This window comes from Orcinus orca, chromosome 14 (assembly GCF_937001465.1).
Source record: "Orcinus orca chromosome 14, mOrcOrc1.1, whole genome shotgun sequence".
In the NCBI taxonomy this organism is placed as follows: Eukaryota; Metazoa; Chordata; class Mammalia; order Artiodactyla; family Delphinidae; genus Orcinus; species Orcinus orca.
This window is the reverse complement of record NC_064572.1, coordinates 12,775,436-12,802,375: the sequence shown is the minus strand read 5'-3', so window position 1 is coordinate 12,802,375 and position 26,940 is coordinate 12,775,436. Positions and strand designations below refer to the sequence as shown.

Here is a 26,940-nt window from a genome sequence, read left to right as displayed (position 1 = left end):
TGGAAAATGGATATTTCATAGCCATAACCTTATAGGAACTCTACTGAGTTAAACTAAGCACTTAATTCCATTTTATCTTTGTTAATCAGTCGTGTTAACTTATGAACATGATTTCTCTTTATTTTTTAATGAGCTTTTTTTTTTTTTTTTGGCTGTGTTGGGCCTTCGTTGCTGCACACGGGCTTTCTCCAGTTGCGGAGCATGGGCTTCTCATTGCAGTGGCTTCTCTTGTGGAGCACGGGCTCTAGGCACGCGGGCTTCAGGTAGTTGTGGCACGTGGGCTCAGTAGTTGTGGCTCGCGGGCTCTAGAGCTCAGGCTCAGTAGTTGTGGCACCCGGGCTTAGTTGTTCTGTGACATGTGGGCTCTTCCTGGACCAGGGATCGAACCTGTGTCCCCCACATTGGCAGGCAGATTCCTATCTACTGTGCCACCAGGGAAGCCCAATGAACTATTTTTGATGTGCAGGTACTGCTAGGAATTATATTGATAAATGGCCAATGTGGGAAGAGATGGTTATCTTTGTTTAATTAACTTTATTTTAAGAGCACAAATTGTGGAAAGCAGTATTTAGGTTAAAAGAGGTGGTCAGAGACTCTGCATATTGATAATGGAGGATGAGAATGAACTTTATGGGCAGTATCGGATTCTAGGGTATACTATATCAACCACTCTCCTAGTATCCTATTGATGGGAGTCTCTGAATATTGATACACAGTCCAGCGAGAACTCCTATTTGTAGGCAACTTTTCTGAGATTCAGTTTCCTGATCTGGGGCACGAGAGTGGCACCAGCCATCCAGCTTACCTACACTGTGAGTGTAGATGATGCCTGTGAAAACTGCTTCGAAAATCACTAAACAGTGTACAAATGCCAAATAATAGTGTTAACAATATATCTAGCCCTTTTGTGAGAGAAAAAGTTATATATTGGTGTCCTGTAATTCAGTTGATGAAAATGAATTTGAATGAAATTAAATCCAGAAGAGGAAGAGGAGAACCACTTTCTAAATTGAATAGTTGGATTTGCCAGGCATTAGGGCTGGCAGCAGACCGCAGGCAGGGAGCACCTATCCAGCACTTTCTGCTAAGAGTGTTGTGTGTCTTCTTGGTGCATTCACTTGGCTCATCTTTTATTATTAAGATTTTGCTTGAAGTTACCTAATTTTCACAGTTTACAGAAGTACAGGTCTACTCCTTCCTTCCCTCTTACCACCCATCCCCTTTTAGGTAAGGGGCTTTGTGGGCTTTGCAAATTAGAATTCCCTCCTGGTTTTCATGTTCTCATTTTTAGGCATATGAATTTTCATGAGCTTTGCTTTGCCTGTTTTCCCTTCTCTTGTCTTTAGATATTTTACTGCTTAGAGAAGTAGGTTGGAAGGAAGAGGAAGTGAACTTCAAATCTGATCATTTTGGTACTTGATAACAGATTTGATTAAAAGTTTTACTAGAGAAGTTAATACCTAATGTTTTATCACAGTTATTCATATTGTTTATATCCCTTGTTACCATAAGCATTCAAATTTGGCCATATACTTTTATGAAGAAGCCACAAAATAGAACTGAATTTCTACCTTTTGGTCTCTATCCGTGGTGATGAGAATGTTCTAGGAAGAATTTTGAATTAGGGAATGAGATCTCAAAATAATTATTTTTTCCTATTAGAAGCTACTTGCTTCAGAGCCATCTATGGTAGAACATAAACGGAAAGTAAGTTGAAGATCTAAAAGATCCTGAAAGGATGCAAAGTAAGCCACATACATACTCTTAAAAAATCCTTCAGCATATAAATGAGATTGTTTCTTAGTTTCCACTGTTGAAGCCCATTTTTCCCCATAGGGAGAGTAAAAAAACCAAAAAGCAAAAAAGACAAAACGAAACTCTGTTGGGTGGTAGGAAAGGGGAAAAACTAATTGTTCTGCGTCTAGTGTGGATTCTTAAAACTTTTTGCATTTTTATCTATTTTTAAATTTTTCTATAAAGAAAATTTCCTAAAAATGTTTCTCTTTTTTCATTGTGGTAAAATGTACACAGTATAAAATTTACCTTAAGCACTTCAGAATTTATTTAATAGCATTAAGTTCATTCACAATGTGTATTACTCTTATAATAGAAAATATTTTTAAATGGAGGCGGGGGTTGGATAGGATGGCAAAATTATCTTGACCTCTGTTTTGAGCAAAAGCCTCTGTGGCTTAAGAAGGCTACATAAAATAAGTTTCCATCACATTACTGAACTCCATCTTGATATGGTTTTACTCACATAGTAAATAATCAGCACACATTTTTTTTTTTAATTGGCTGAAACTCCTGGATGTCTGTTTTCCAAGTTTTTGCTCCTTACCTGTGGAACATACAGTTAAGTAGAATTAGAGAATTCCAGGGCAAAGGATTAATAAGAACCACTAAAGAATCTGGAGGAAGGAGAGAAACAGAATTCAGTCTCTTCTTCCTCCACTAACAAGTAGGTTCAAATAAAGAACATCTATAGGGAAGGGAAAAGGAGAAACAGCTATTGTTAGCCAAAGCAGTGACTTTATATGTGCTTTAGTTTAGCCTAAACCACAAAAAATCTGTGCTGTTGCCTTCTGGGTAACATGAGGACTTTTCCAAGTGCATCCATAGTGTTTGGACCTCCAGTAGCCCAGACGTTTGTATCTTATTCTGCACTAAGTTATCATACTCAGTTAACTCCATTCTGAAGTCAGAATCTTATTTTATCTTCTAGTGATAGTATCTCAATCTAATTATTTTATATTAGTCCTTGATTTGTTTTTAATGTCCTCGAATGTTAACTTTAAAAATAAGCCCATGTACCTAATCCTGTTGATTCAGTATTTTTGTTATCTAAATGGATGTGATTTCTTTTTCAATATTTTTCTGAATAGGTTTGTGTTTGGAGAAAAGAGTCTTCTATAAGCTTATATCGGGACTTCATGCTAGTATCAATTTACATCTATGCGCAAATTATCTTTTGGAAGGTAATCAGATTTTTTCTATTAGTATAAAAATTGTTGGGGAAAATACATATTCTCTATAGAGCAAAAATCCCGTTTATTAAGAGTGTATAATATATTTCCCTTTCTCTTTAGAAACCTGGGGTAAACCTACCTGGGGACCTAACATGAAAGAATTTAAACGCCGCTTCGACCCTGTGGAAACCAAGGGAGAAGGCCCAAGAAGGCTAAAGAATCTGTACTTTTTATATTTAATTGAGCTTCGAGCTTTATCAAAGGTGGCCCCTTACTTTGAGCGCTCAATTGTCGATCTTTACACTGGAAATGTAAAAGAGGATGCTGACACAAAAACCCTTCTACTGAATATCTTTCAAGATACAAAGTAAGAGTTGAATTGTCAGTGATCTGAAATTCTCCACTTTGTAGTTGAGTGAGGTAGTTCTTGAAATATTGATAAAACAAAAACTGACTCCTGAAAGTTAGGAAAAGGGAGAATTAGAACTGAGAAGGAAAGTGTTCCATAGAATGGCAGCATTTTAAAAATATTTCTGAAAATGTTGACTGAAAAGCGTCTATAAAGCTTTGTTGCATAAACTTTCACACTTGAGAATAGGCTGTATTTTTTTTTTTTTTTTTTGCGGTACGCGGGCCTCTCACTGTTGTGGCCTCTTCTGTTGCGGAGCACAGGCTCTGGACGCGCAGGCTCAGCGGCCATGGCTCACAGGCCCAGCCGCTCCGCGGCATGTGGGATCTTCCCGGACCGGGGCACGAACCTGTGTCCCCTGCATCGGCAGGCGGACTCTCAACCACTGCGCCACCAGGGAAGCCTCTAGGCTGTATTTTTAAATATAACTTTAAATTTTATGTAGTACCAAAATTTAATGCTACTTTAATGTTCTTTCTACCAATATTGTATTCTTCCAGTTGCTACTTAAATTCAGATGGTAATAGGTGCTAGCATAAGGTTAGATTACCTAAGAGGACATTAGCCTTACGTTCTACAATATAACCTTTAAAAGAAAATCCTGGGTGTATAAAACTGCACTTTACTGATTGTTAAAAATGAGCACAGAGGAGAGTTGGGTTAAGAAATGTCTAAGGTAAATTATGCATTAAATTTTTTAAAATGTTTTAAAATGTTAAGAGTTTTGTACATTTTTTCACACAGATTGTTTTTAGTTAATTTTTTAGGTTATTTTTGTCACGTAATTTCTTCAAAACATTACACTCTCATAAATTACAAAGCCCTCTTTATCTTGCTTTGCTCTTTGATTGAATAGTTTAAACTCTTTGCCACCTTCCCACATTACCAAACCTTACACATGAGTAAATTCTGAATTTTAAATATTAGTAGACATAGAAAATTCTACCAGAGCTTGAATTTTTCATCTGTAACTTATAATATTTTCATTTCATTAGGTCCTTTCCCATGCACTTTGACGAGAAATCCATGTTTGCAGGTGACAAAAAGGGGGCCAAATCGTTAAAGGTAAAAAGTTCTTGACTGGGGGACCGGGTGGGGAACAGTTTACTGGTTGTGTTTTAATCCTGTTCATCTAAACTTTCTTTCCCAGTTCACCATCTTGTTGGTCTGATTGGATTTTACTATAAATGATACAAAAAGCTCTTCCTCAATTCCTTTCTCCTTTCTGGTTTGCCCAACTGCTTAGTGAATCCTCAGTCATACCTCTGACTAATGACACCTTTGTAAATGTCTTTTCAAAAGGCATTATTTTGAAAGTTTTCTTACTTTATTTTCTTTCATTTACTTATTGCTGTTTTGATGCGTCTTAAAAAAAATCATGCACTATTAGCCACTTTGAAGGCAGTAAATAGTATATTTTCTAATGTTTACTTTACAAAATGTTACAGTTTTGAAACTATTATGTTTTTGTCCTAACGGACTAACATATAAGGCAAAAATTACCTGTTGACCTGTGATGTCAGAAGGAGACTATATTTTAGGAACATTATGCAACTTGATGTTACAAGCACTTGGTTTTCATTTGCTTACAGTAATTAAGGAATACATTGTACCCTTACAGTGTTCATAAAAGTATTTGAAATTGACTGGCAAATAGTCTTCTACCACAGCTCCACAATTTTTTATATGCGATTCTGAAATCCAAAAAGCTCCAAAAACTTGAACATTTTTCTTATGTTTGGTACAAATTAATTTGTTAGCAAAACCTAACCTGAACTGGTGTAAGGATATTTGTAATGTTTTTTAAAAAATTCTGCTTTGTATGAATATTCTTACATTTTGTTGCAAAAACAGTCATGTATTTGATTACAGGGTGTTGCCATACACTCTGGTGGGGTGTTACATAATATATAGTGTGTGTACTACATTTCTAAAATCTCAAAAATTCTGAATTCTGAAACACATTTGGCCCCGAGATGTTTTAGGTGTGGATATGCTACAAGAATGAATACATTAGTAAGAGTTCCTTGGTATTTGTGAAATGAAGTAATTTAGCCACAACTATGTTTTAGTTTTAGAAGGTCGTTTTGTTTATGGTTGTTTTAGAGGTATATTAGTATTACAGTATTTAACATAATGCTAATTCATTTTTGTAATGCTTCCTATTTTCTTAGTGTTTATACAAATATTATACTTCTGATCAAGACAAATATAATTACGTATCTTTTTATAGATGAGGAAGGTAAGACTGAGAGCAGAGTAAGGTTTCACAGCTAGCTTTCAAGTTATAAAATGCTGGAAATTTGGTTTCCTGTTTTTCAAAGGTGTAGAAAGGAGAATATAAGTCCATTTTTCCATCTGCTCCAAAGAACGTGAATTACATGAGAATGGAGAACAAAGGAGTTTTTGTGTTCTATTTATGTTGTGTTTCTTTTGGCCAAGGTATTGATTCCTCCAAACGCTTTAAGTTTTTGGGTGACTCACTCCAGCTCTTTGCAATAAAATGTTTACCTCGGTGCAATAAAATGATTTTTATTTTCTATGTTTGCCCTGTGAAAAAGATGAGGAAACTTCCTCTTAGCTAGTTTTGTCCTCAGAGAAGGTGAGACTGACCTTAGAGTCACAGAAACCCATGCACAGATGCTCACAGGCATCTTAACTGTGTGGGAAACTAATACAGCAAAAGTCAAGGATCCAGTAAGCAAGCGTCCCTGGAGAAGCTGCATTAGCAAATGTGGGGGACTTGTATAGCCCTGTGATCATCGGTGCTGATGGGGAATACATGTTATAAACATGGTGTGGTCCTAAGGAGAGAGATACGGACACTGATTATTGTTCTAGGACTAGCTTTCTGATTTAGACTCACACAAAACAATGCATCAAAAATAAATGAAACATAATATAGATGTATTTACCACTGGTTGTACACAGATATCAAATGGAAGCAGCAGTTCAGCTCCTTCAGAGTAAAAACCGTGTATTATTTACTGTGGTGTCCCCTGTAGGGTACATGTTGGTGCTTTGCGTGGAGTGGCCCCTCAATCAAAAGTTTGTTGAATCAATATGTAGAATGAATTTTATAAACTGCTATTAAAGCTAGCTGTTCTGTGTGCCATGTCGTGCTATACAAACTCAAATACTTCATTGTTGAAAACACAACTCATTCATTAATAAGCTTTGAAACTTCTATTATGATTCAGACAAATGCAGTTTAATTTTAAATGTCTGATTAGAATGAACATGTGTTCTGCCTTGTTAGGAGGAATTCCGGTTGCATTTCAAGAATATCTCCCGTATAATGGACTGTGTTGGATGTGACAAATGCAGGTTATGGGGGAAATTACAGGTTTGTGTGTTGTCTTCTGTTTTGAAACTATTACTAACCTTAAATTTCTCCACTGAGAAGTTGAAAGTTTTTACTAAAATGTCCTCATTGTTCATTGAATTAGAAATCCAAAGTGTGGTTTTTCTGTTTTATTTATAAAAACAATTAATATTAGACTCTCTGTGTTATATGTGTATGTATTAGGACGTTTTTCCTATTATTGTAGGTTAATGATTTTAGTTTTATTGTTTCTGTTGGTACAATCTCAGATTCATTTTTGGAGTTGGTGGTTATAAATAAGAGTGTATTGGTATTTTATATACCTATATAAAAGGTAAAATATAATTATATAAGAAATTTAATTATCAAATTTTGGTCACTTAGTTTGTATCAATGATCAAAAGAAGGAGGCCCCCTAGTCACAAAATGGGAAAGTTCTGCCCAGCAGGCCCGTTTACCTAAATATTTCAGTGTAAAAAGGATTGTGTGACTGTTTTCTCTTTTACGAAGATGATATTAAGTCATAGAAAGTCAAGAGACAGAATTTTTTTAATGGAGGCTACACTGAAATCAGATTTTTCTTTTTCTCTGTTGCTAATAATTGAGAAATTATTAAGTGTAGGTATCACTATACCTATAAACTGATACTTATTTCTAAGTTTTGAATTGTTAGGGGCTATAAAGAATGCTTTCAGAGTTACATATTGAACACTGTAATCCTAATGTGATATTTTCTACGTTAAAAAAAGGCATTTTAGTAATTTGGAATAGTAGGATATGTATCCAAAAAGTGTTAAACTATTCAGATTTCCTTAACAGCTTAGATAAATTTATCATATGCATAATCTGTGAGGAAGTAGAAACTGTGTTTTACATAGTTGAACATTTTGGTGAAAAGTTCAGTTAATATGAATTTCCTGACTCTCATCACAGTGAGTGAGTATTCCTTTAAACCTTTATAGCAGTTGTTATTATATGAATTTAATTAAAAGTTTATCACTATTTTCTTTAGACTCAGGGTTTAGGAACTGCCCTGAAGATATTATTCTCAGAAAAAGAAATCCAAAAGCTTCCAGAGAACAGCCCATCTAAAGGCTTCCAACTCACTCGACAAGAGATAGTTGCTCTTTTAAATGCTTTTGGAAGGTAAGAACTGTTTTCATAGTGAAGACTTTTGATTCCCCTGCTGGTTTCAACAAACTGCAAAGATCATCTTCTTTGCTAAAGTAGTCTGTTTTGCTTTGTTTTGTTGACAAAGAGGGAGCATTATTTTCATATAGCATCGTACCTGCACTCACAAGCCAGTTTCTCTACAGGTTACAGGAAAAAGTAATAGTTTCAAATTGCCGGCATTTCCCAGTTTGCCTTCTCAATTTTGTGGGGAAATATTCTCCTAATAAAATTCTCTTTAGCTGGCTTTAACTCATTCAAGTACAATAGCAGGAGTAAGGAGAGTTTGGCTCAGAAGGTGAGGAAAGAAAAAGACATTAAACCTTTCAGCTGCTCTGTGTCTTAATCTGAGGAGGCATTTTTCTTTCACTCATGCTTCCCCCATTGTTTCCTGTGTACATACATACAGTTTGCTTTTTGTTTATACCACAGATGGTTTCAAAAATAATTTGAATTTGCCTACAGAGATACATGCAGTACCAACTAAGTGAAGAATACAGAAGAGAAGGAAAAGAATCATAGAAAATCAGAGGAAACAATACTATACTGCCCTGGGAAAAAAGGCAAAGTCAAATCAAGGAAGAATTAAAAAAAGAAAGAAAGAACAAAGTAATACAGAGATTATCATGTTTTCTTAACATGCATTTTTAAGTTAAAAAGAGGCAGTTAAATTAAAAATAAATTAATTGCCCCTTCCCCATCTTAATAGCAAAGATTTCACCTCTTGTTCCCCTGTATTTAAAGATGACCATGTAGGTTGAAATTTCAAACACAAGATAGACATAGCATGTCCACTAGTAATTGGTGTTTCATGAAGAATTCAGTCCACCCACTTATGAGGCTTTGTAGTAAGATAAAATAGGAGAAGCTGAATTAAATTTAAATTATTTGAAATTTAAATGAAAAAATATTTTAATCAATTTAAACACTTTTCATTGAAGAATAGTTGATGTACAGTATTATGTTACAGGTGTACAGTATAGTGATTCACAGTTTTTAAAGGTTATACTCCTTTTATAGTTATTATAAAATGTTGGCTATATCCCCTGTGTTGTACAATGTATCCTTGTAGCTTATTTTATACATAGTAGTTTGTACCTCTTAACCCCCTACCCCTATTTTGCCTCTCCCCAGTGGTAACCACTAGTTCTCTATATCTGGGAATCTCCTTCTTAAAACGTATTTAAATCTAAATAAAATTAAATTGAGAAAGAAGCAGATGTTAACTTCCTCAAAATTTCTCTGCGTCTCACAAGGAATTATTCACAAATGCAACCCTTCCAGCTAAGTTCTCTAACTAGAGCCTGCTAGTACCTTTTATTGCTCCCTAGAGAGTACTGGACTCAGAATCAGGTCCTAGCGTTCTAGAATCCTGGCCCTGCCATTTACTGGCCGCATGAGCTCAGGTACATCACTCCTTTCTCCCAGTTTGTTTCCTTTCTCTGTATAATGAAGAGGAGTAAAAACCTTTCTCACAGAGTTAACATGAAGATAAAACGAGGTCCTGTGTGACACTTTTAAATCACAAGACGCTACCTGAAGTCCATGGCCGTGGTGGGCGTGGGGATGGTGATTTACAAACACCATTGGATGTTTAGTGCCACAATATTTTCAGTACTTAAAAAATTGTCTTATTGTTTTTATGGCTAGACTAGATGTGAGAAACCTTTCTTTTCTTAAGGGTAATGACACTCAGGGTGGGATGGTTACACAAACAAGGTACAGCCTAATTTAATCTCCCTTTTCCTCCCCACAGAAAACAAATGGCAGCCACCTGCTTTTTAAATCTCTTTTAAAATATTCATCTTTCTTTCCCCCTAATATTAAAGTAATTCATGCTCATTATAGAAAATCTGGAAAAACATGTGAAAGTGTAATTTAGAAAATAAATTTAAAAATCACTCATAACCCTACCACCTAGGACGATTTCAACATTTGGCGTATTTTTTTAAATTAATTTATTTATTTATTTATGGCTGTGTTGGGTCTTTGTTTCTGTGCAAGGGCTTTCTCTAGTTGTGGCAAGCGGGGGCCACTCTTCATCATGGTGCGTGGGCTTCTCACTATCGCGGCCTCTGTTGTTGCGGAGCACAGGCTCCAGACATGCAGGCTCAGTAGCTGTGGCTCATGGACCTAGCCACATGGATCCGCGGCATGTGGGATCCTCCCAGACCAGGGCTCGAACCTGTGTCCCCTGCATTAGCAGGCAGATTCTCAACCACTGCGCCACCAGGGAAGCCCTTGGCCTATTTTTAATGTGTATTTTCCCACTACTTATACGTAAAAAATTTACGTACGTGTGTGTGTGTGTGTGTACATATTTACAGAGTTGAAACCATACATTTTGTATGCTTTCTTATCCTGTTTTACTTGGCATTACATTTAATCATTTCCCAATATTATTAAAATTTTTTTGTGTTATTTTTTTCTTTATTGAGGTATAATTGACATACAGCATTGTATTAGTTTCAGGTGTCCAACATAATGACTCACTATTTGTATATGTTGCAAAATGATCACCACAGTAAGTCTAGGTAGCATCCATCACCACACATACAGAGTTTTTCTTCTTGTGATGAGAACTTTTGAGATTTACTCTTTTAGCAACTTTTAAATACATAAGCACTATTTTTAATATAGGCCAATATTCTATTACATGGACATACCACAATTTAGTCATTCTGTTATTTCTTAGTCGAATTTAACTGTTTCCTTCATATGTATTCTATACATTTCTTACTTTTTCCTTAAAAAATATTACAGTTCTTAATAATTGTTAATGAGATACGTTCATTGTATCTTCCACCTGATTATCAGTCCATTTAAATAATAAATGATTTTGGCTGCACTAACACAAAAAATTATTGTGCTACACTTTGGGAGGGTTTGTGCATTTGTTCTTGTTAAGTGAATTGGTAGTTTTCTTGGTCTGACAACCTATATAATACAATTCTGCCTCAATTAGGGCAGCTAGGACAGCATTGCTTTGTCATGTGATGCTAGTGGGCAGAGACATACAGTGAGCATTGTCTTTGGTTCTGGCCAAGGAAGGCTGGGAAATGTGGTTTCTTTATCTTGAATACTCTGCAAATGTCTTTCCTACACTAACAGCCATTTTTTGATGGTTTCAACATTTATATCAAAGGGCTTATTTTCCAGGGAACAAATTAATATACCTGTTGGCTATTAAAATATATTTTAGTATCCCTGTAAAAGTACCGGTAAAGCAGTAGGTAAATGCAGGTACACTCTGTGCCTTCCTGTGTCTGTCTTATAATAGGGAATGTGGAAAATCTCTCTTGTGTAATAAATTGTGAGGTCTGGAATGCATCTTCACAGAGATTCTGGTCCCATATAGTGCTGGCGAGTTTGTACTCCCCGCGTAAAAGGTAACTTACGGTTAATTTGTATGATAACCTTTGAGTTTTCTGACACTCTCCATTCTGTATCTATATCAGACTTTGAGCATACTTTTTTCGCTGCTCTTTACTAAGCTCTCTTTTCTTTAGTTATGGACCTTGGTTTCTACCGTATCTTCATATGTATTTTGATAGGTATTTTTAAAAACAGGTACTTTGAGGTACAGCATATGATTTTACACATTTATTTTGTTTAATAATCATAATGTTTTTTCGTAATAAGTAAACACTGTTTCAGTCCTCTAATATTCTGAGGATTAGAGTAAGAATTCATTTTCTGTTAATCCTACAGCTTGTAAGAATATAAAGAAAATGTTTTTGAGACCATAACGGACATAGATTTTTTTTGAGAGGACATATGGTCTTGGGATCTGATGAACTGGTTAGAACCCACCTACTCTACTAGCTGAGCAGCCCTGGGAAAATTACTTGATTTATTTGAGCCTCAGTTTTCCTAAAATGTAAAATCAGGGTTAATTTTATCTACCTTGTGGAATTTTTTTTAAACAATTAATGAGATTATATCTGTGATGAGCTTAGAACGTTGCTTACCATACGTTAAGCTCTCAATATAAGAAAAGCTATTATTTATTAAGTTCTTAAAGAAATGAGCTCAGTACTGCATTCTACATTATCTTAAGCTATAGAAAGAAAAACATTAGATTTTTATTGTATCAACCCTGAATTGTACCTAAGGATAATTGAGCTTATAGAATTTTATTTTTATGATTTCCATTCTAGAGTTTTACTTCTGGGTCTGGGCTCAGAAGCATTTCATTCATTTATTCACTCAATAATTTATTGAACACTATAAATATGGGTGGATGGAGGGCATAGGGATTCATCAATAGACAGAATAAATAGAACCTGTGCCTTTGTGTTAAAACAAATTAGTGTTTGGGTTAAAACAAATCCGTGTTTGGGGAACAGCAAGAAAGAAGCGGATTTGGAGAGTAATGTGCAAAATGAATTTATAAGGGCAATGTAAATGATTTGAGATTCTTTATTGTAATGAATTATCATACCACTGTTCCCATCATTAATCCAGAATCTGTTGATAATATGAAGTAACTGGCTTCCTTTGCCCCTTCTAAACCAAGAGTAGCGAACTGCAGCTCTGTTTTGTCAGTCTTTAATAATTATAGCATACGCATTTGAAAATGGAAGCTTCACTGCTTAGTGTTGTTTACAGCATTTTACTTTCGATTTTGCTTTCAAATTGTAGCCCATATAACAGCATCAATAATTTGAAATGTGTACACATCATATTAGCTGTGCTAATATGCTTTCTTTTTTCTCTTGTAGGCTTTCTACAAGTATAAAAGAGTTACAGAATTTCAAAGTCTTATTACAACACAGTAGGTAATAGAGGCTTTTATATGTCTAATTAGAGACATAAAGTGACTGTGTGAAGCCTTTTTAGTCTTGGACATTTCAGCAGAAGGAGACTAATCTTCAGACTTCAAGAATTCTGAACTCTTAAAGAGAAAATTCAAATGTTCACTTGAATATGCTTCTTAATAGATTATCAATTAGAGATATTTGTAAAGGAAGTATATACTTTTAAAACATGTAAACTACACTAATTCTGTATTTAATTCCATGTGTTTCCATCTGTTGAATATTCTGCTATTCCATTTGTTTAGAATTGGCTTTGTGCTTATTCTATTCTTTGTTTCCAGCTGTCAAACTTAAATGACTATGTCTCCATCTGAATAATACTGTTAACTAGTCTATTATGGAAAAGGAGAGCTAGGGAGCAAATGTTGCTTAGGGCAGGTATCAGTGACAAAAATTCATCAGTTATTTTTAAATGTATTTTTAGCCTTGCCTAGCTCTGTGTATCACCTTCTGTAATATGGAAGTGTCAGCGTGATCAATGACCCTTTCAGTGTATAGTTATAACTTAGAATCCCCAAGGCTTCGGTTTCATTGGTTTTTATTGAAGATTTTAGGTGGTGGTTGTTGTGTTTTGCTTTGGTCTAAAGGACCTGCTTCGGCAAAGGTGAATAAGTACTATCCCCATGCTACCCAGCCAGATTTCACGTGCCTGCGGTGGGCTGGCTCAAGAGGATTCTTTAGAACCTGTGAATTAGAACCTGTAAATCAGTTTCTATTGATTGTGTGTTTCTTTGCCCCTACTCCAATTTTAGAAATTTTTGTTTAATAAACCAAAAAAATTGCATAAATACTTATTTAATAGTTTCCATCTTGATAAAATTTGAATGGAATTGTATGGATTTATAACACCAAATGAAAACACTATATACACAAAACTTACTATTTTAAAGTAAGCATTTTTAAAGGACTTTATTTCAGAATACAGTCTATGCAATGCTCTTTCAATCTGATTTTCTTTGGTAGGGTATTTAAGTAGATAAATTAATTCATACCTTCTCTAAGCTTCCCCTTTCCCCGCCTTTTCTTTTTTAGTTCTTTGTATATAAATGGTACTTCATGTGACTTGTACCAACAGATGACTTCATAAGTCCTAAACTGTCATTTTTTAAACCTAGGATTTAAATATCCTTAATATTTAAAATATTGATTATTTTAAAATATGTTAGTATATATAATGTGATTAATTCGGAAGGTTGCATCTGTGTAGAAGTCACGCGGGTATCAGTCTTTCATGAAGTAAATAAGTGCTCTTAAACCCATATCTTATCCTGCCAAAGTCTGAATGTGTTCACTGATGATTTTTAGTGACATATTTTAACTTGTATTTAGTTGGCTTATCCCTTTTAAAAATACTTAGCCATCCCTTGGAGGTCTATGGTTTGAGGGAGTAAGATCTCACTATTTAATTATTTTCTTACCCCATTTCTAACCTTTATAGACCTGGAGTTTTCATTTTGTTGTTGACAGTGGTGGTATTTCTTTTAAGTTGAATAAAACAGGCTGACTTGGTTGGAGGCTCCTCTACTTTTTCTTTTCATTTTTAGGGATGCAAGTTATTGTCTGGTGGGAGAGGGGGACCTTCAGGTAAATTTGTCTAAAAAGTGAATATCTAAGTAATCTTGCTGGTAAATTAATAAGAATTATTCTTAGTGTTTTTCAGAGTCTAAGAAAATGTGAATGTTTTGCACTTTGTCTATTATTACTGTAAGTTTAAAAATCTTTTTGGTAGTGTCACTTCATCGTTCCCTCAGTTAAAGATAAAGGCTATTATTTAAGCTCTGTTTCCTGAGAAGATCTTTGGTCATTTCCATTTCTTGCTTCTTTCCTTTACTGTGATTTGTTTCAAGATTAGTTACAATTGTGTATTAGAGTGAGTTCTAGGATTAAAAGATCTAGTTAGGGTAAAAAGTTCTTTTAAAGGTTTTAACAGATCTTTCACTACCAAGAAAATAAACAAATGAAGTATTCTTAAGCTGAAATCTATTTGATTAACTTTATTTTACCATAAATTAGATTGTGGCGGGCAGCCTACATTTTTGTGTATGTGTGTGCTTTTCAAATGAATGTGTATGTGATAGGAATCTTTGTTTTGCGAGCCTGGTGATGTTTTATGGTCCTTGTGATATAAACTTTTTTCCAACTCACATACCTTTTTGTTGTCAAGTGATACTAGAGTACCGACTGCATTGTGAAAATGCTTGGCATTTTGTCTTTATCTCATCACCTAATTTAAAAGTCCAACACTTGATAATGTAACTTGACAGAAATGATTGTACCAGCTGATAAAGTAATGAAAAGGAAGAAAAGGAAAATATTCCTTCCTTCAATGGCATGAGTTTATTTTTTTTCTTAAGTGGCATCTATGTAAGTTAGAAATACTGTATATTAAAACTGATAAATTTAAGTGTTTCTCTTGTGTTGATTCTTAGATTATGAGGAGGATCAGACAATATTAGTAATAGTTTTTACAGTTTTGAAATCTGATAAACCCAGCGTTTTATTTTGACATTTTAACATTGTGAGTTACTCAGTACTTATAATCTCTGTACGTATATGAAACACTGTGCCATGTTTTACAGCTTTATCTAGGTGCCACTGTATATAAAAAAGGACAGCTGTTTTGATCTCCGTCAGCATTGCCTTCATCTGGAAATTTGGGAACAGTTCACAGTAAACCTCTCAGCAGTTTGCAAACGGAAGTACCTGCAGAAACCATAGCTATTCACCAAAATACAGACTGGGTGCATGGTACCATGGAAATTATTTGGTAAAACAAAACAACATAGACACACACCAAATTTACGTGTACTCTAAGTAACATCTACAGGCGCAGCTTTGATTTTGAACAGAATTCCAAATAATTTGCTGTTGTACCCACCAGATTATAGAAAATGTGAATTAAATGTTTCTGCCATCTTCCTATCTTGTTCTTTTTTTTTTAACCCCCTTTTAAATGTTTCCTTTTATGAGATGAAAACTGGTTATAATTTGGGCGAAGGGAGAAACTAGTCTGTGGTTGTTTCTTTTTAAAATCATAATTGCACTCACTGGCAGCCACTGTTGAAGGGCTTTGCATGGATTTATCTTCTCAGCAACGCTAGCAGGTAAGTACAATTACTTCTCTGTTTTTAAATATGAAAACTGAGGATAAGAGAGGCTAAGTAACTTATCCATAGTCGGAAATTCTAGGTTGTGGGACTAGAATTTGAAACTAGAAAGCCTGACTCTGTAGAGTCTTGGCTCAGAAGGTGGTGTATTTGTGTTAGTTTATAAATTGGCTTATTACCATTCAACTAAAAACTGGGGACTTCTGGCATCTTTTGATTGGTATTGAGTCATAAAGCTTTTTAAATATACTTATTTTATTTTTTGAAAAGGTAATAACATTCACATGGTTCAAAAACCAAAAAATGTACAAAGCTCTACAGTGGAACGTTGTCTTTCTTGGGCCCAACTTTCCGTACTGGGCATCCTTCCCCTGCCCTCACCATCAGTAACCTCTGTGCTTGGCTTCTTATGTTTCCATCCATACATCTTTAAGGCATATACCAACAAATACAAAAAGTCTTATTTTTTCTCTCATTTTTACCCAAAGAGTGGCATCATATACGTACTGTTTGCTTTTTATTCCCCCCACTTAGGTTTTCTTGGCAGTCTTCCCATGTCAGTAGATAGCTTAATCACTTTTTTTTTTTAAGTAACTGCTTGGTATCCCATTATACGACTATGCAGTCGTTTAATTAGCCAATCTCCTATTAATGGGCATTTGGATTGTTTCCAGATATTGTATTGATGCCATTTTACACATATGTAAATACGTACTTGTAAGTCTAAATTCCCCCAAATGGAATTTTTGGGTCAAAGACCATGTGCATTCATAATTTTGAAAGATATTAGAATATTGCTCTCCACAGGGGACGGCTGTCAATTCACATGCCCACCCTCAGTTGAAGGCAGTATCTGCTCCTCCAGCCAATACCGGTGTTATTAAAAAGCTGGATTCTTGCTCTCCTAAGGTGCAAAAATTATGTATCAGTGTATTTTAGCTTGTATTTTTCCTATCACGTGTAAGGCTGTCTACCTTTAATATGTTCAAGAGCCATATTTCCTTTCGTGTTCATAACTTTTACCCATCTTTCTACTGCACTGTTGATCTTATCAATTTCTAGGAGTGCTTTATTTGAGATGTTCATACTTTGACTGTAATAAGCTGTACTTTTTTTTTCTCCAGTCTATCTTTTGACTTTGCTCATGGTGGTTTAGCCATGGAGATTTCTTTGTCTTTATGCAGTCGAATTTATTGTTTTAGTGGCTTCCAGACTTCTTGATAATTAAGAAGGCCCTTTTCACTCCACAGCAATAATTCACCTATATTTTCTTCTAGAACTTATAATATGACTTTATTTATTTATTTTTTTTTTTTACGGTACGCGGGCCTCTCACTGTTGTGGTCTCTCCCGTTGCGGAGCACAGGCTCCGGACGCGCAGGCTCAGCGGCCACGGCTCGCGGGCCCAGCCGCTCCGCGGCATGTGGGATCTTCCCGGACCAGGGCATGAACCCACGTCCCCTGCATCGGCAGGCGGACTCTCAACAACTGCGCCACCAGGGAAGCCCATGACTTTATTTTTTTAGATCTAAATTTTGACTCCTTGGAGTGTATCCTGGCATAAAGTGCAAGTTAAGGATCCAACCTAATTTTTTCCCAGACGATTACCCAGTTAATCCAGTACCATTTATCGAACAGCTCATCTTTTTTCCTCACTAGTTTGAGATGCTATGTGTATCTCATCTAAAATCCTGGGTTCTCTATTTCATGGATCTATTCACTCCTGTACCTGTACCACATTGTTTTAACTACTCAGGGCCTATGTTTTAATACCTGGTACATTGGCCCCCTCTTATCTCCCCTGCCCCCTTTCAAACTTTTAAAATGATTTTTTTTTAGCTGTTCTTGTTTGTTCCATAGGAGCTTAAAAAAATAAAGTCCTTTAACATAAGAATCATGCTAAAAACTCTGCCCACCTCAGTGTTTTCTCTGGAGCGTTGCCCTTTTAACCACATAATGTGTCACTGTTCTTTTGATACTTCACCTGATAAAAATCTACTTTTTATTATCTGTTGTGTTAATCATTTCAGTATTCTAGTTGCCAGCGCCCAAACAGGTGAGAGCAAAGAGACAGAACGTGAGATGCCTGTGTAGACAGAATTTCATCTCAGTGCTTCCGTTTTAAGACCTAGTTCTCAAATCATTCTTAGAAGCTGTCTTGCTATACAATCCTTATTTCCTTTTTTACTCCATTATGGATTCTTTGTCCAAAAGTTGGATGTCTGTCAAAGATTCATAACAAAACAGGGAGGGGCCCTTAAATGAGTATTAATCTTCTAAAATTAATATGCAGTGTATAAAAGTGCAAGTGCAAGAAGTCACCTTTAAAAAGCCCCGGTGATATATACCAGAAGAAACGGGATTTGAATATTCACTCACTGTTCTAGGAGCTGGGCATATAGCAGTGAACGAAACAGACATATCCCTGCCATCGTGTAACGTATGAATTCTATAACCTCACTAGGTTATATCTAGTTGATAGCGAGAATGCACCCAGAGGAAGACTACAGTTGACCCTTGAACAACATGGGTTTGAACTGCACGGGTCTACTTAACATGCAGATTTTCTTCAGTATATACATACTACAGTACTACGTGATGCGTGGTTGGTTGAATCTGCAGATTTAGAACCGGAGATACGGAGAGCTGATTACAAAGTTACATGTGGATTTCTGACTGCCTGGGGGTCAGCCCCCTAACCTTCACGATGTTCAGTAATCAACTGTGTATCAGTCGAAGAGGAATAGGTAACACAGAAACCTGTCTAGTGGAGAAGGTCCCCTCGATGTGAATGAATCTTATTTGCTTGACAGTGCCATCAAGTTGTCACAAGCTGATTAAAACCGTCTACCTACCACCCCTTGGTCAGGGCAGAGTCTGCGTTCACCATGCATCGTTCTGATATCATTTAACTTTTCCGTGCGGATTTCCTTCACAGACTGTATCTCCAAATGGGTAAGTGTTCTGCTGTCCTTTAACAGGTTTTCAGTCTGCAGACCTGAAGCCCAGACTCTAGGCTAGTGAACGCACCAAGGGGATAGCACACCAAGGATATACAGTAGCACAAATTGAATGGCGCTGGTAAAGCATTATTTGGTTATCCTAAACTTACCCTTTCTATACCTCAAATCAGTGCCGTCAAGGAGCACGTATGACTTGGGACTGCAAAGAAACGGGAGGGACTGTTGTAGGTTAGCAAGGGTCGTGGGAAATTGAGGGTCAGAGTCAAGAAAGGTCAGAGTGACAGGGATCAGCAGAGAAGAGAGAGATTTTGAAGCTCATACAGGCTGAAAAGAAACAGGTCATGGATCCAGCTGAAGAGAGCAGGCAGCTCATCTCTAGTTCTGACTAGGTTCTTAAAGTTCAGAGACAGAAAACATATTCTGGAGATAAAAGACTCTAATATTCTGAGTGGTAGGGCACCAGGCTCCAAAAGGACAGATCAGGTTTGGAGGCTAAAGAATGAATGCTGGCAAGGTATGATTAGTCTCTAGGTAAACGGGGTAGGTCCCAGCGACAGGTCAAGGGATAGAGATAGAGGTACGAATCCAGCTTTAGAGGAACCAGGTAGATACCATTAGGAGCTGCTGAGTCAACAGGTTTGGATCTGAGGACTTTGAAACCCCTACTTGATGACCTGGCAGCCAGTCTCAGAACCCCACACTGAATGAACCCACATCAGTGCCCAGGCCCAGAGGAGCTGAGTGACAGGTACGGGGAATGAACCCAGAGATCTAGGTTGGAGGCACACGAACATCAGCTGACTTTTAAGGTATTTTGACCCTTTGGTGCAAGGGCTCTTCATAAATACATACCTGCTAAGCGCCAAGAGTAGGGTTAATGTAAGGGTGGTGTTGTGTCCACAGGCTGGGCCCACAGACACAGGTACTGAGCCCAGGGTCTAGCACATAGTAGGTGCTCAATAAACACTGACTGAATTCCACTTCCTTGTCCTCATGGTCCCTTTAAAAAAATGTTTCCTCACTTTAATCCGTTTGTTTATAGTCTTTGAGAAGAATTCCACTATTTAGCTTGATCCTTTCCAAAAGCTCCTCCATCTGGACTATGAAGTCTTAAGTAGTAGTATGCATAGTTAGAAATGCTTCCAATTAAAAAAAATTCTCACCTATATGGAATAAAAATTAGAAATGCACATTAGATGTGTCTTTGATCAGCCCTATACTTTATCATGCAGTAATCTAAAGACACGAGAGCAAGTTTTTTTTTTTTAAAAAAACAAAGTTTCTTTATTTGGAAATCTTGATAGTTTCAAATATTTAGACCCATTTAGTTCTAATATAAGTTCATCTTTATGGTTAAAAAGTAAAAGCAATATTCTTGTAATACTATGTAAACGTAAATGAGGACCTTTTTCTCAAAGCACTTCTCACGCTCTAGGATTTACTAACACTTATTCCTTTCCTCTTAATAGGGGTTAATTGTTCAAGGCCAACAAAGAGCAGTTCTTCTGGATTTTGGTAAGAGAGAAAATTGGGGGATGCATTAGCAAGTGTGCCTGATGTAAGCAGCTAAACACAATAACCAGCATAGTCATTAGCAGTGTGCCCGACACATTCAAGAAAGAACTGGCATAGCTAAATGTGACTGGTGTGTGTATATTTTAAGAATCAAAACCTCTTAGAGTCCACAGCTCTGTGTGTTACACTCCGGGTGTTTTAATCATCAGCCCAATTAAATGGGTTAATTGTAGAAAGGAAAAAAGAGCCACTGAAGGACATCTTACAGGCAGACCTCATTTTACTGTGCTTTACTTTATTGCACCTCAGATGCTGCATTTTCTACAGATTGAAGGTCTGAGGCAACCCTGCATTGCACAAGTCTGTCGGCACCATTTTTTCAACAGCATGTGCTCACTTTGTGACTCTGGCACATTTTGGTAATTCTCCCAATATTTCAAACTTTTTTCATTATTACTGTATTTGTTAAGGTGATCCATGATCTTTGATGTTACTACTATGACTTGAAGGCTCAGATAATGGTTAACATTTTTTAGCAATATTTTTAAATTAAGGTACATACATTGCTTTTTAAGATATAATGCTACTGCACACTTCATAGACTACAGTGTAGTGTACACATAACTTTTATATGCACTGGGAAACCAAAAAAAATCATGTAATTCAGTTTATTGCAATGTTTTGCTTTATTGCAGTGATCTGGAACCAAACTGCAGTTATCTCCAAGGTCTGCCTGTACACAAATCAGTTGGAATTCTTTAGAAAATTAACTCCATAATTAACTCTGTTATGCATATTTCCAGTGGATGCACAGGAACATTCACATGCAGCCTTTTAGTGTTGAATCAGACTTAGCTAAATGATGGTACAAAATTTTCAGTGATATTGCCATACTTCCCCATACTTTTTTAACGTTCCAATTATGGGAGTTTTAATTTCATCATGTTGCCTTAAAACAAGATGACAGTTGGGTATTTTAGAACCAGTAATCACCATTCCTTGCTTTCTCTTGGCCTTTAGTATTTCACCTAGGAGTAGCTTTGTTAGTGTACTTGGCAACACAAGTAAATTAGGAAGTTAAAGGAAATTTTAATTTTCCTTTCCACACCATACACACAACATTTCAGAGTATACGTGATCATTTACGAGAGAGAGTTTGTTACAATCAGTTTTTCATATTCTAGATGTGTTTACATTACTTGTACTTTAAGGCATTACTTTTCAAAAAGGGAAGAAGAGAAAAATAGGCACTTAAAACATTTTTATCGTTTCTGATAAAAAAATAGTTCAAATAATACTAGCAGCTTAATCATAAAAATAGATTACGGCTTTTATCAGTTAATGCTGAGTATTTCAATTTTCTTGCCAATAATAATAATAAGATATTTGTATGTCATAGGATGAGTATAATTGCATGATGTTTTGACCTAATATTGAAGAACTGCAGTACTTCCTGAAAGCATGATTTAAAGGATTTTTAAGCATTTGCTGAGTCTGCCTTTAAATTCTTCTAAGTATCACTAACAAAGATAGTATGACAAGTAGGGTGTTCTTAAAGCTATTTAGAATAACAACTTATAATATTTTAAGGTAACCTGAATAATCAGTGCAAATTTTGCTTCAGTGTAGAATTTTCCCTGGCAGTAACTGTTTTAAATATGTGACCCAAATTCTTCCATATACTGAAAAGCAAGAATGTTGTTGTGTGTGATTATGCAGGGTGAAGGTGTTGGTACACATGAAAAACCCAATCATGACCCACTGAAAACTTGAGATCCTGATTTTTAAATACCATCAAGATAAGAGAAGCAGACTTGATCACTGTGAAATCAGTGCCCGGAGACAAGTTATTCCTGAAGGCCAAACTGGGAAGGAAGACATCAGAAATGGGTTTCATCACGTGGGCAGAACTTCCTAGTATAAGTTCCTTTTCATCTGCCCCTCCCCTCTGTCCCTAGATGTGAGATTTCCTAGGCAGAGCAGAAAGATACTTTCTCTCTGGTAACAATACTTCCTCTAGTACTCCAGCCTCCCTGACAGAGCCATGTACAGTCTCCTATTATAGGCAGTTTTATAACTGCAGGCCACATATATATGTATATATATAGACCTGGAGATTTTAAAATGGCATTTATGGTTGGGGAACTAGTATTTCATGACGTGTTTCACTTAAATGAAATACTACTTACAAGCAACTGTCTGGAATGCCCTTTTACATGGCTGAGAGGCAGGACTCATGCTATAGGATACGGCAGTGCTACTACCATTTTAAACATGCAGCTTCCAGTGGGCTGCTTTCAGAGCTACTTAAAAAGTATTATTTTAAATATGGTTGGAAACTGTAAGAAAACTGTTAGGATTCCACATAGTCTTTTGGCTCAAGGACTCAGGGTTACCTGTTATTAAACCCCTTTTGAGAACCTCTTCGTTGTTCAGTAATGAATGCTCAGTGAGCTGGGAAAGGTGCAGTCTTGAAGTCCTGAGGTAATGGGTATTGGATTCACTGGGCTAACAAACTGTGCAAAAATCTCTGAATACAGCAGAGGAAGTTTAATAGTGTAAGTCAATTCTATCAGTGTTTTTATTAGCTTTATCAACTTATCACTGATGGTATACATTAGTGCCCTGTTGAAAGGAGTACTAAATTTTGGCAAAATTTAGGAGATTCTCTGAGGAACCAACCATCTATGCCTCCAACAACTCTTAAGGAGCCAATTTACGTACTATGCAGTCTGTTGACGTTCTGCTACACTGTAACTTTCAACACTGGAGCTGCAATCGGCTTTCTAGATGTCAACTGTACTTAGAGTCTACCAGAATCTGAGCGATCTGAAGAGGTAAGGATTTGAGGAATACTTTAGTCCAAAAGCCTTTAAAACAAAACAAAACAAAACAAAAAACCATCAGACCATATACTGTATACTTTTAAAGTGAATTATGCATAAAAGTCTGTGCAAACTACAACATATATTGCAGTAACATTCTCAAAAAATCCTAGTATATTTTAGCATTAAGTTATATAAAATACATCTTTATAAAAGTACAGATTTTTTTTGAAGTTTAAATTATACTCACTGAAACAGGCAGCCAGGCTCACTTTTTAGTACTAAAATAAGGTTTTTATCAATCTAAATTATTGCTTAGTCCTATGGAGCCATCAGAAACCTGTAACAAAGAAAAATCAAGTCCTATTTCTCAAGGAAACGTGCCCTAAAAATTCAGCTGTCATTAAATTAGTCTTTCTGAAGATTTTCAACTGAGGCGTCGTCCATGTAACTGTTAACTGATGCTACCCATGGCTTGGTTTGTCAGGATCCAAAGTTGAGTCTGGTTGTAAAGTCCCTACTTGAGCCAGGAAGCTGTTAGTTTGTTGTCCCCAATCATAGCAGTCCGGAGCAAAACTTGAAAAGAAAAAGAGAGATTTCAGTGACGTGAAACATTATGCTGACTGTTGATGACATGCCAGTTTTAGGCGGACAGAACTAGGGTTTTGTATAAACCAGACAATCCCGAAGCTGTTGAAAGTAGCTTCTTGAAGCCCGTTTTCCCACTAAACAGTGCTGTGCACAGTGGCTAGAAGACCACCCACAAGTCACCTGAACTCTGTACAGCCCAGAAGTGTAGTGATACTGCAGCCACTCACTGTGTGTAACAAGACGCTTTAGCAACAAATTGTATCTCAATCCTAATGGAGAGTATAGCTCACTACCTGTGTCTTTTTTTTTCTTAACATCTTTATTGGAGTATAATTGCTTTACAGTGGTGTATTTCTGCTTTTTAACAAAGTGAATCAGTTATACATATACATATGTTCCCATATCTCTTCCCTCTTGCGCCTCCCTCCCTATCCCACCCCTCCAGGTGGTCACAAAGCACCGAGCTGATCTCCCTGTGCTATGCGGCTGCTTCCCACTAGCTATCTGTTTTACGTTTGGTAGTGTATATATGTCCATGCCAGTCTCTCACTTTGTCCCAGCTTACCCTTCCCCCTCCCCGTGTCCTCAAGTCCATTCTCTAGTAGGTCTGCGTCTTTATTCCCATCTTGCCCCTAGGTTCTTCATGACCTTTTTCTTCCCCTTAGATTCCATATATATATGTTAGCATACGGTATTTGTTTTTCTCTTTCTGACTTACTTCACTCTGTATGTCAGACTCTAGGGCCATCCTACCTGTGTGTCTTTGGACAAATAACTTCTGTGCCTTGATTTAAAAAAATTTTTTTTCCTGTGCCTCAATTTTATTATCTGTTAGAATGGGAGTAATATTGGTAACTACCTTGTTGGGCTTTTGTGAGTTAATACCTGTAAAATGTTTATAACAGAATGTTACTATACAGTTAGCTCTCAATAATGTACATTATTGTTGTTTTATCATTATTTTCCTCTGTGTAATGGAAAGGGGATCTTTTCTTCTTCCACAGAGGCAGTGAGGGCACCCTCAGCTGTGTCTCTTCCGGCACGTGAGAGGTTAGGGCTGCTCTAGCAGGTTATAGAGGGACATACATAGCGAACAGGCAATGCCGTGGGGACTGGAGAAGAGAACAGTTTTAGGGAAGAGAGATGGGACACCTTTTGACCTCAAAGGCCTGGAGTTCACTGACTCCTTTCCCAATTATCTGTGTTCTTTACACCTGCTGGCTGGGTGGACTGTTCTTTTTTCCCCAGCACTATATTTTATTCTATCGTCTGACCAGGATTTCTCTGCTCCCTGATCCACTGAGAAAGCAAGGTATTCTCCCAGCTTTTTCTGACCCTATAACAAGGACTCCTTTCAGACCTCTTTTAAGGTTTTCTAAGGATTTTACTATAGTAGTAAAGAGCAGAAAAGCAAGCATATCTTTATCATTTTGCCCCAGGGGGAAAAAGAATTTACCTTAATATGTAACAGTAGGTCTTTAAATTCACAAAGGGTTTCATAAGATAAGCTTTCACTTCTAAAAAACACTCAGCCTGAAGCTACCCTTTCACAGGAACAGTCCAGTGGTCCTGGGAGGACGGGCAGAGTGAAGAGAGGAGCCTGGCAAGCACTAGGTCAGCCCTTTCTGCCCCTCTCACCCCTGCTGGCCTTGAAGTCCCAGATTCACAGGTTGAAAGAAGGGACAGGATGATCGCTGAGCAGTGGAGTGTGGCTGAAGAGTGGGAAGGGAATCCAGTAGCTACCCCACCTCCTGTTTGCAGACCACGACCGTGGCCTTGGCAGAGGTCGCGAAGCGCATGATCTCAGGAGGTGGGTCTCGGCTCTGGTTGCAGTTAGTCTTACTACTCAGATGCTTCCCTTCCTTTTTCTGTTGGCCTCACCCTACCTCCAGCTCTGGGGTTTGATGCAGGCATTTCCGTTTAGTTTGAATCCATTTCATTGGCTCGGCCCTCAGCCTCCTAACCACGCCCCTCCAGCATGAACTAGGGTCTTACCTTCCCTGAAGTCCCTGAGGGGTAATGTTCCAGGCAAGGTCATCATCACTGTCATATCTTCGAGGGTTGTCAAAGAAATAAGATCTGGGACCAAATCCATGGCTGGGGACCATTCCAGGGTTGGTCTACAAAGACAGTGTAATGGTTCAGTGTATTTTCAGACACTGTGCCTTGCACGAGGCAAAGATAAATAACATCTCTTTCTTGCAAGAGACTAAAGATGCTCTATCCACCTGGATGGAGGTACTTGTAGCTGGAGTGTTCATTTCAGTTACTGTTTAATTTAAGAGGTATTAACTTTTTCTCATCAGTATGGACAAAATCTTCTTTCAGAGTTCTGCTTGCAGCAGTGAATGATCACCGTTTTAATCTCTTACAGAAAAATCAGACAATACCCAAATCAGCCAAACTAGACAGTCCCAATTTAGATATAAACCTGTATAATGATGTGGGCATTCACAACAAATTAAAATAATGAAATGATGAAATTTTGAGAGAGTTTCTTATCCAGTTTCTATAATCTGCCTCTCCTGTTTCTGTCCCCAAGCTGAGTCCACCTCTCAAAAAAAATTACAGTTGTCCACAGGGGACTGGTTCTAGGACCCGCCCCCCCACAGATACCAAAATCCGAGGACGCTCAAGTCCCTAATATAAAATGATATAGTGCAGTCAGTCCTCTGTATATGCGGATTTCACGTTTGTGGATTCAACCTGGCATAAAATCCCACGTTTGTTTGACATCTTTGTACATATCATTAGTGGTTTTTTTTTTTTTTTTTTTTTTTTGGCCACACGGTGCAGCATGTGGGATCTTAGTTCCCCGATCAGGAACTGAACCCACACTCCCTTCAGTGGAAGCACAGAGTCTTAACCACTGGACCACCAGGGAAGTCCCTAGTGGTCTATTTAAAAGTTAACCAATAGAGTATGAAAAAAGGCTATTATAGGATGGATATCTATATGTGAATTTCTGCTTTTCTAAGACTCACCTAGCCAAACATAGGAAGCAAAGCGGAACTTATACAAGGTGGGACACCTTCAAATTTACTGTTTATAGCAGTTCAAGAATGTCTGTACAAAGAATGAAGTTGGACCCTTACCTCACACATAAACAAAAAGTAACTCAAAATAGATCAAAGACCTAAACGAAAGAGTAAAAATTATAAAACTCTTAAAATATAGGGGCAAATCTTCATGACCTACAATTTAGCAAAGGATTCTTAGATATGACACCAAAAACATGAGCAACAA

At 36.9% G+C, this 26,940-nt stretch overlaps 2 protein-coding genes across 4 annotated transcripts in view; one reads left to right on the top strand and one right to left on the bottom strand.

The window, feature by feature from the left end:
• The window catches only part of ERO1B (endoplasmic reticulum oxidoreductase 1 beta), a 64,190-nt gene extending 48,579 nt beyond the window's left edge, over positions 1 to 15,611 (top strand). For all 3 annotated transcript variants that reach the window (XM_033431282.2, XM_004271554.4, XM_033431287.2), the window contains 7 exons: positions 2,886 to 2,978; positions 3,090 to 3,336; positions 4,374 to 4,443; positions 6,638 to 6,724; positions 7,716 to 7,849; positions 12,598 to 12,654; positions 15,273 to 15,611. In XM_033431282.2, the coding sequence (XP_033287173.1) occupies positions 2,886 to 2,978; positions 3,090 to 3,336; positions 4,374 to 4,443; positions 6,638 to 6,724; positions 7,716 to 7,849; positions 12,598 to 12,654; positions 15,273 to 15,282 (698 nt within the window). In that variant the 3' untranslated portion in view covers positions 15,283 to 15,611. The remainder of the gene's footprint in view (positions 1 to 2,885; positions 2,979 to 3,089; positions 3,337 to 4,373; positions 4,444 to 6,637; positions 6,725 to 7,715; positions 7,850 to 12,597; positions 12,655 to 15,272) is intronic.
• A 5,736-nt stretch (positions 15,612 to 21,347) lies between these two features.
• Positions 21,348 to 26,940, bottom strand: part of GPR137B (G protein-coupled receptor 137B) — a 51,779-nt gene continuing 46,186 nt past the window's right edge. The window contains exons 6-7 of the mRNA XM_004271553.4: positions 25,690 to 25,814; positions 21,348 to 23,679 (exon numbers count right to left, since the gene is read on the bottom strand). Of these exons, the coding sequence (XP_004271601.1) occupies positions 23,568 to 23,679; positions 25,690 to 25,814 (237 nt within the window). The 3' untranslated portion in view covers positions 21,348 to 23,567. The remainder of the gene's footprint in view (positions 23,680 to 25,689; positions 25,815 to 26,940) is intronic.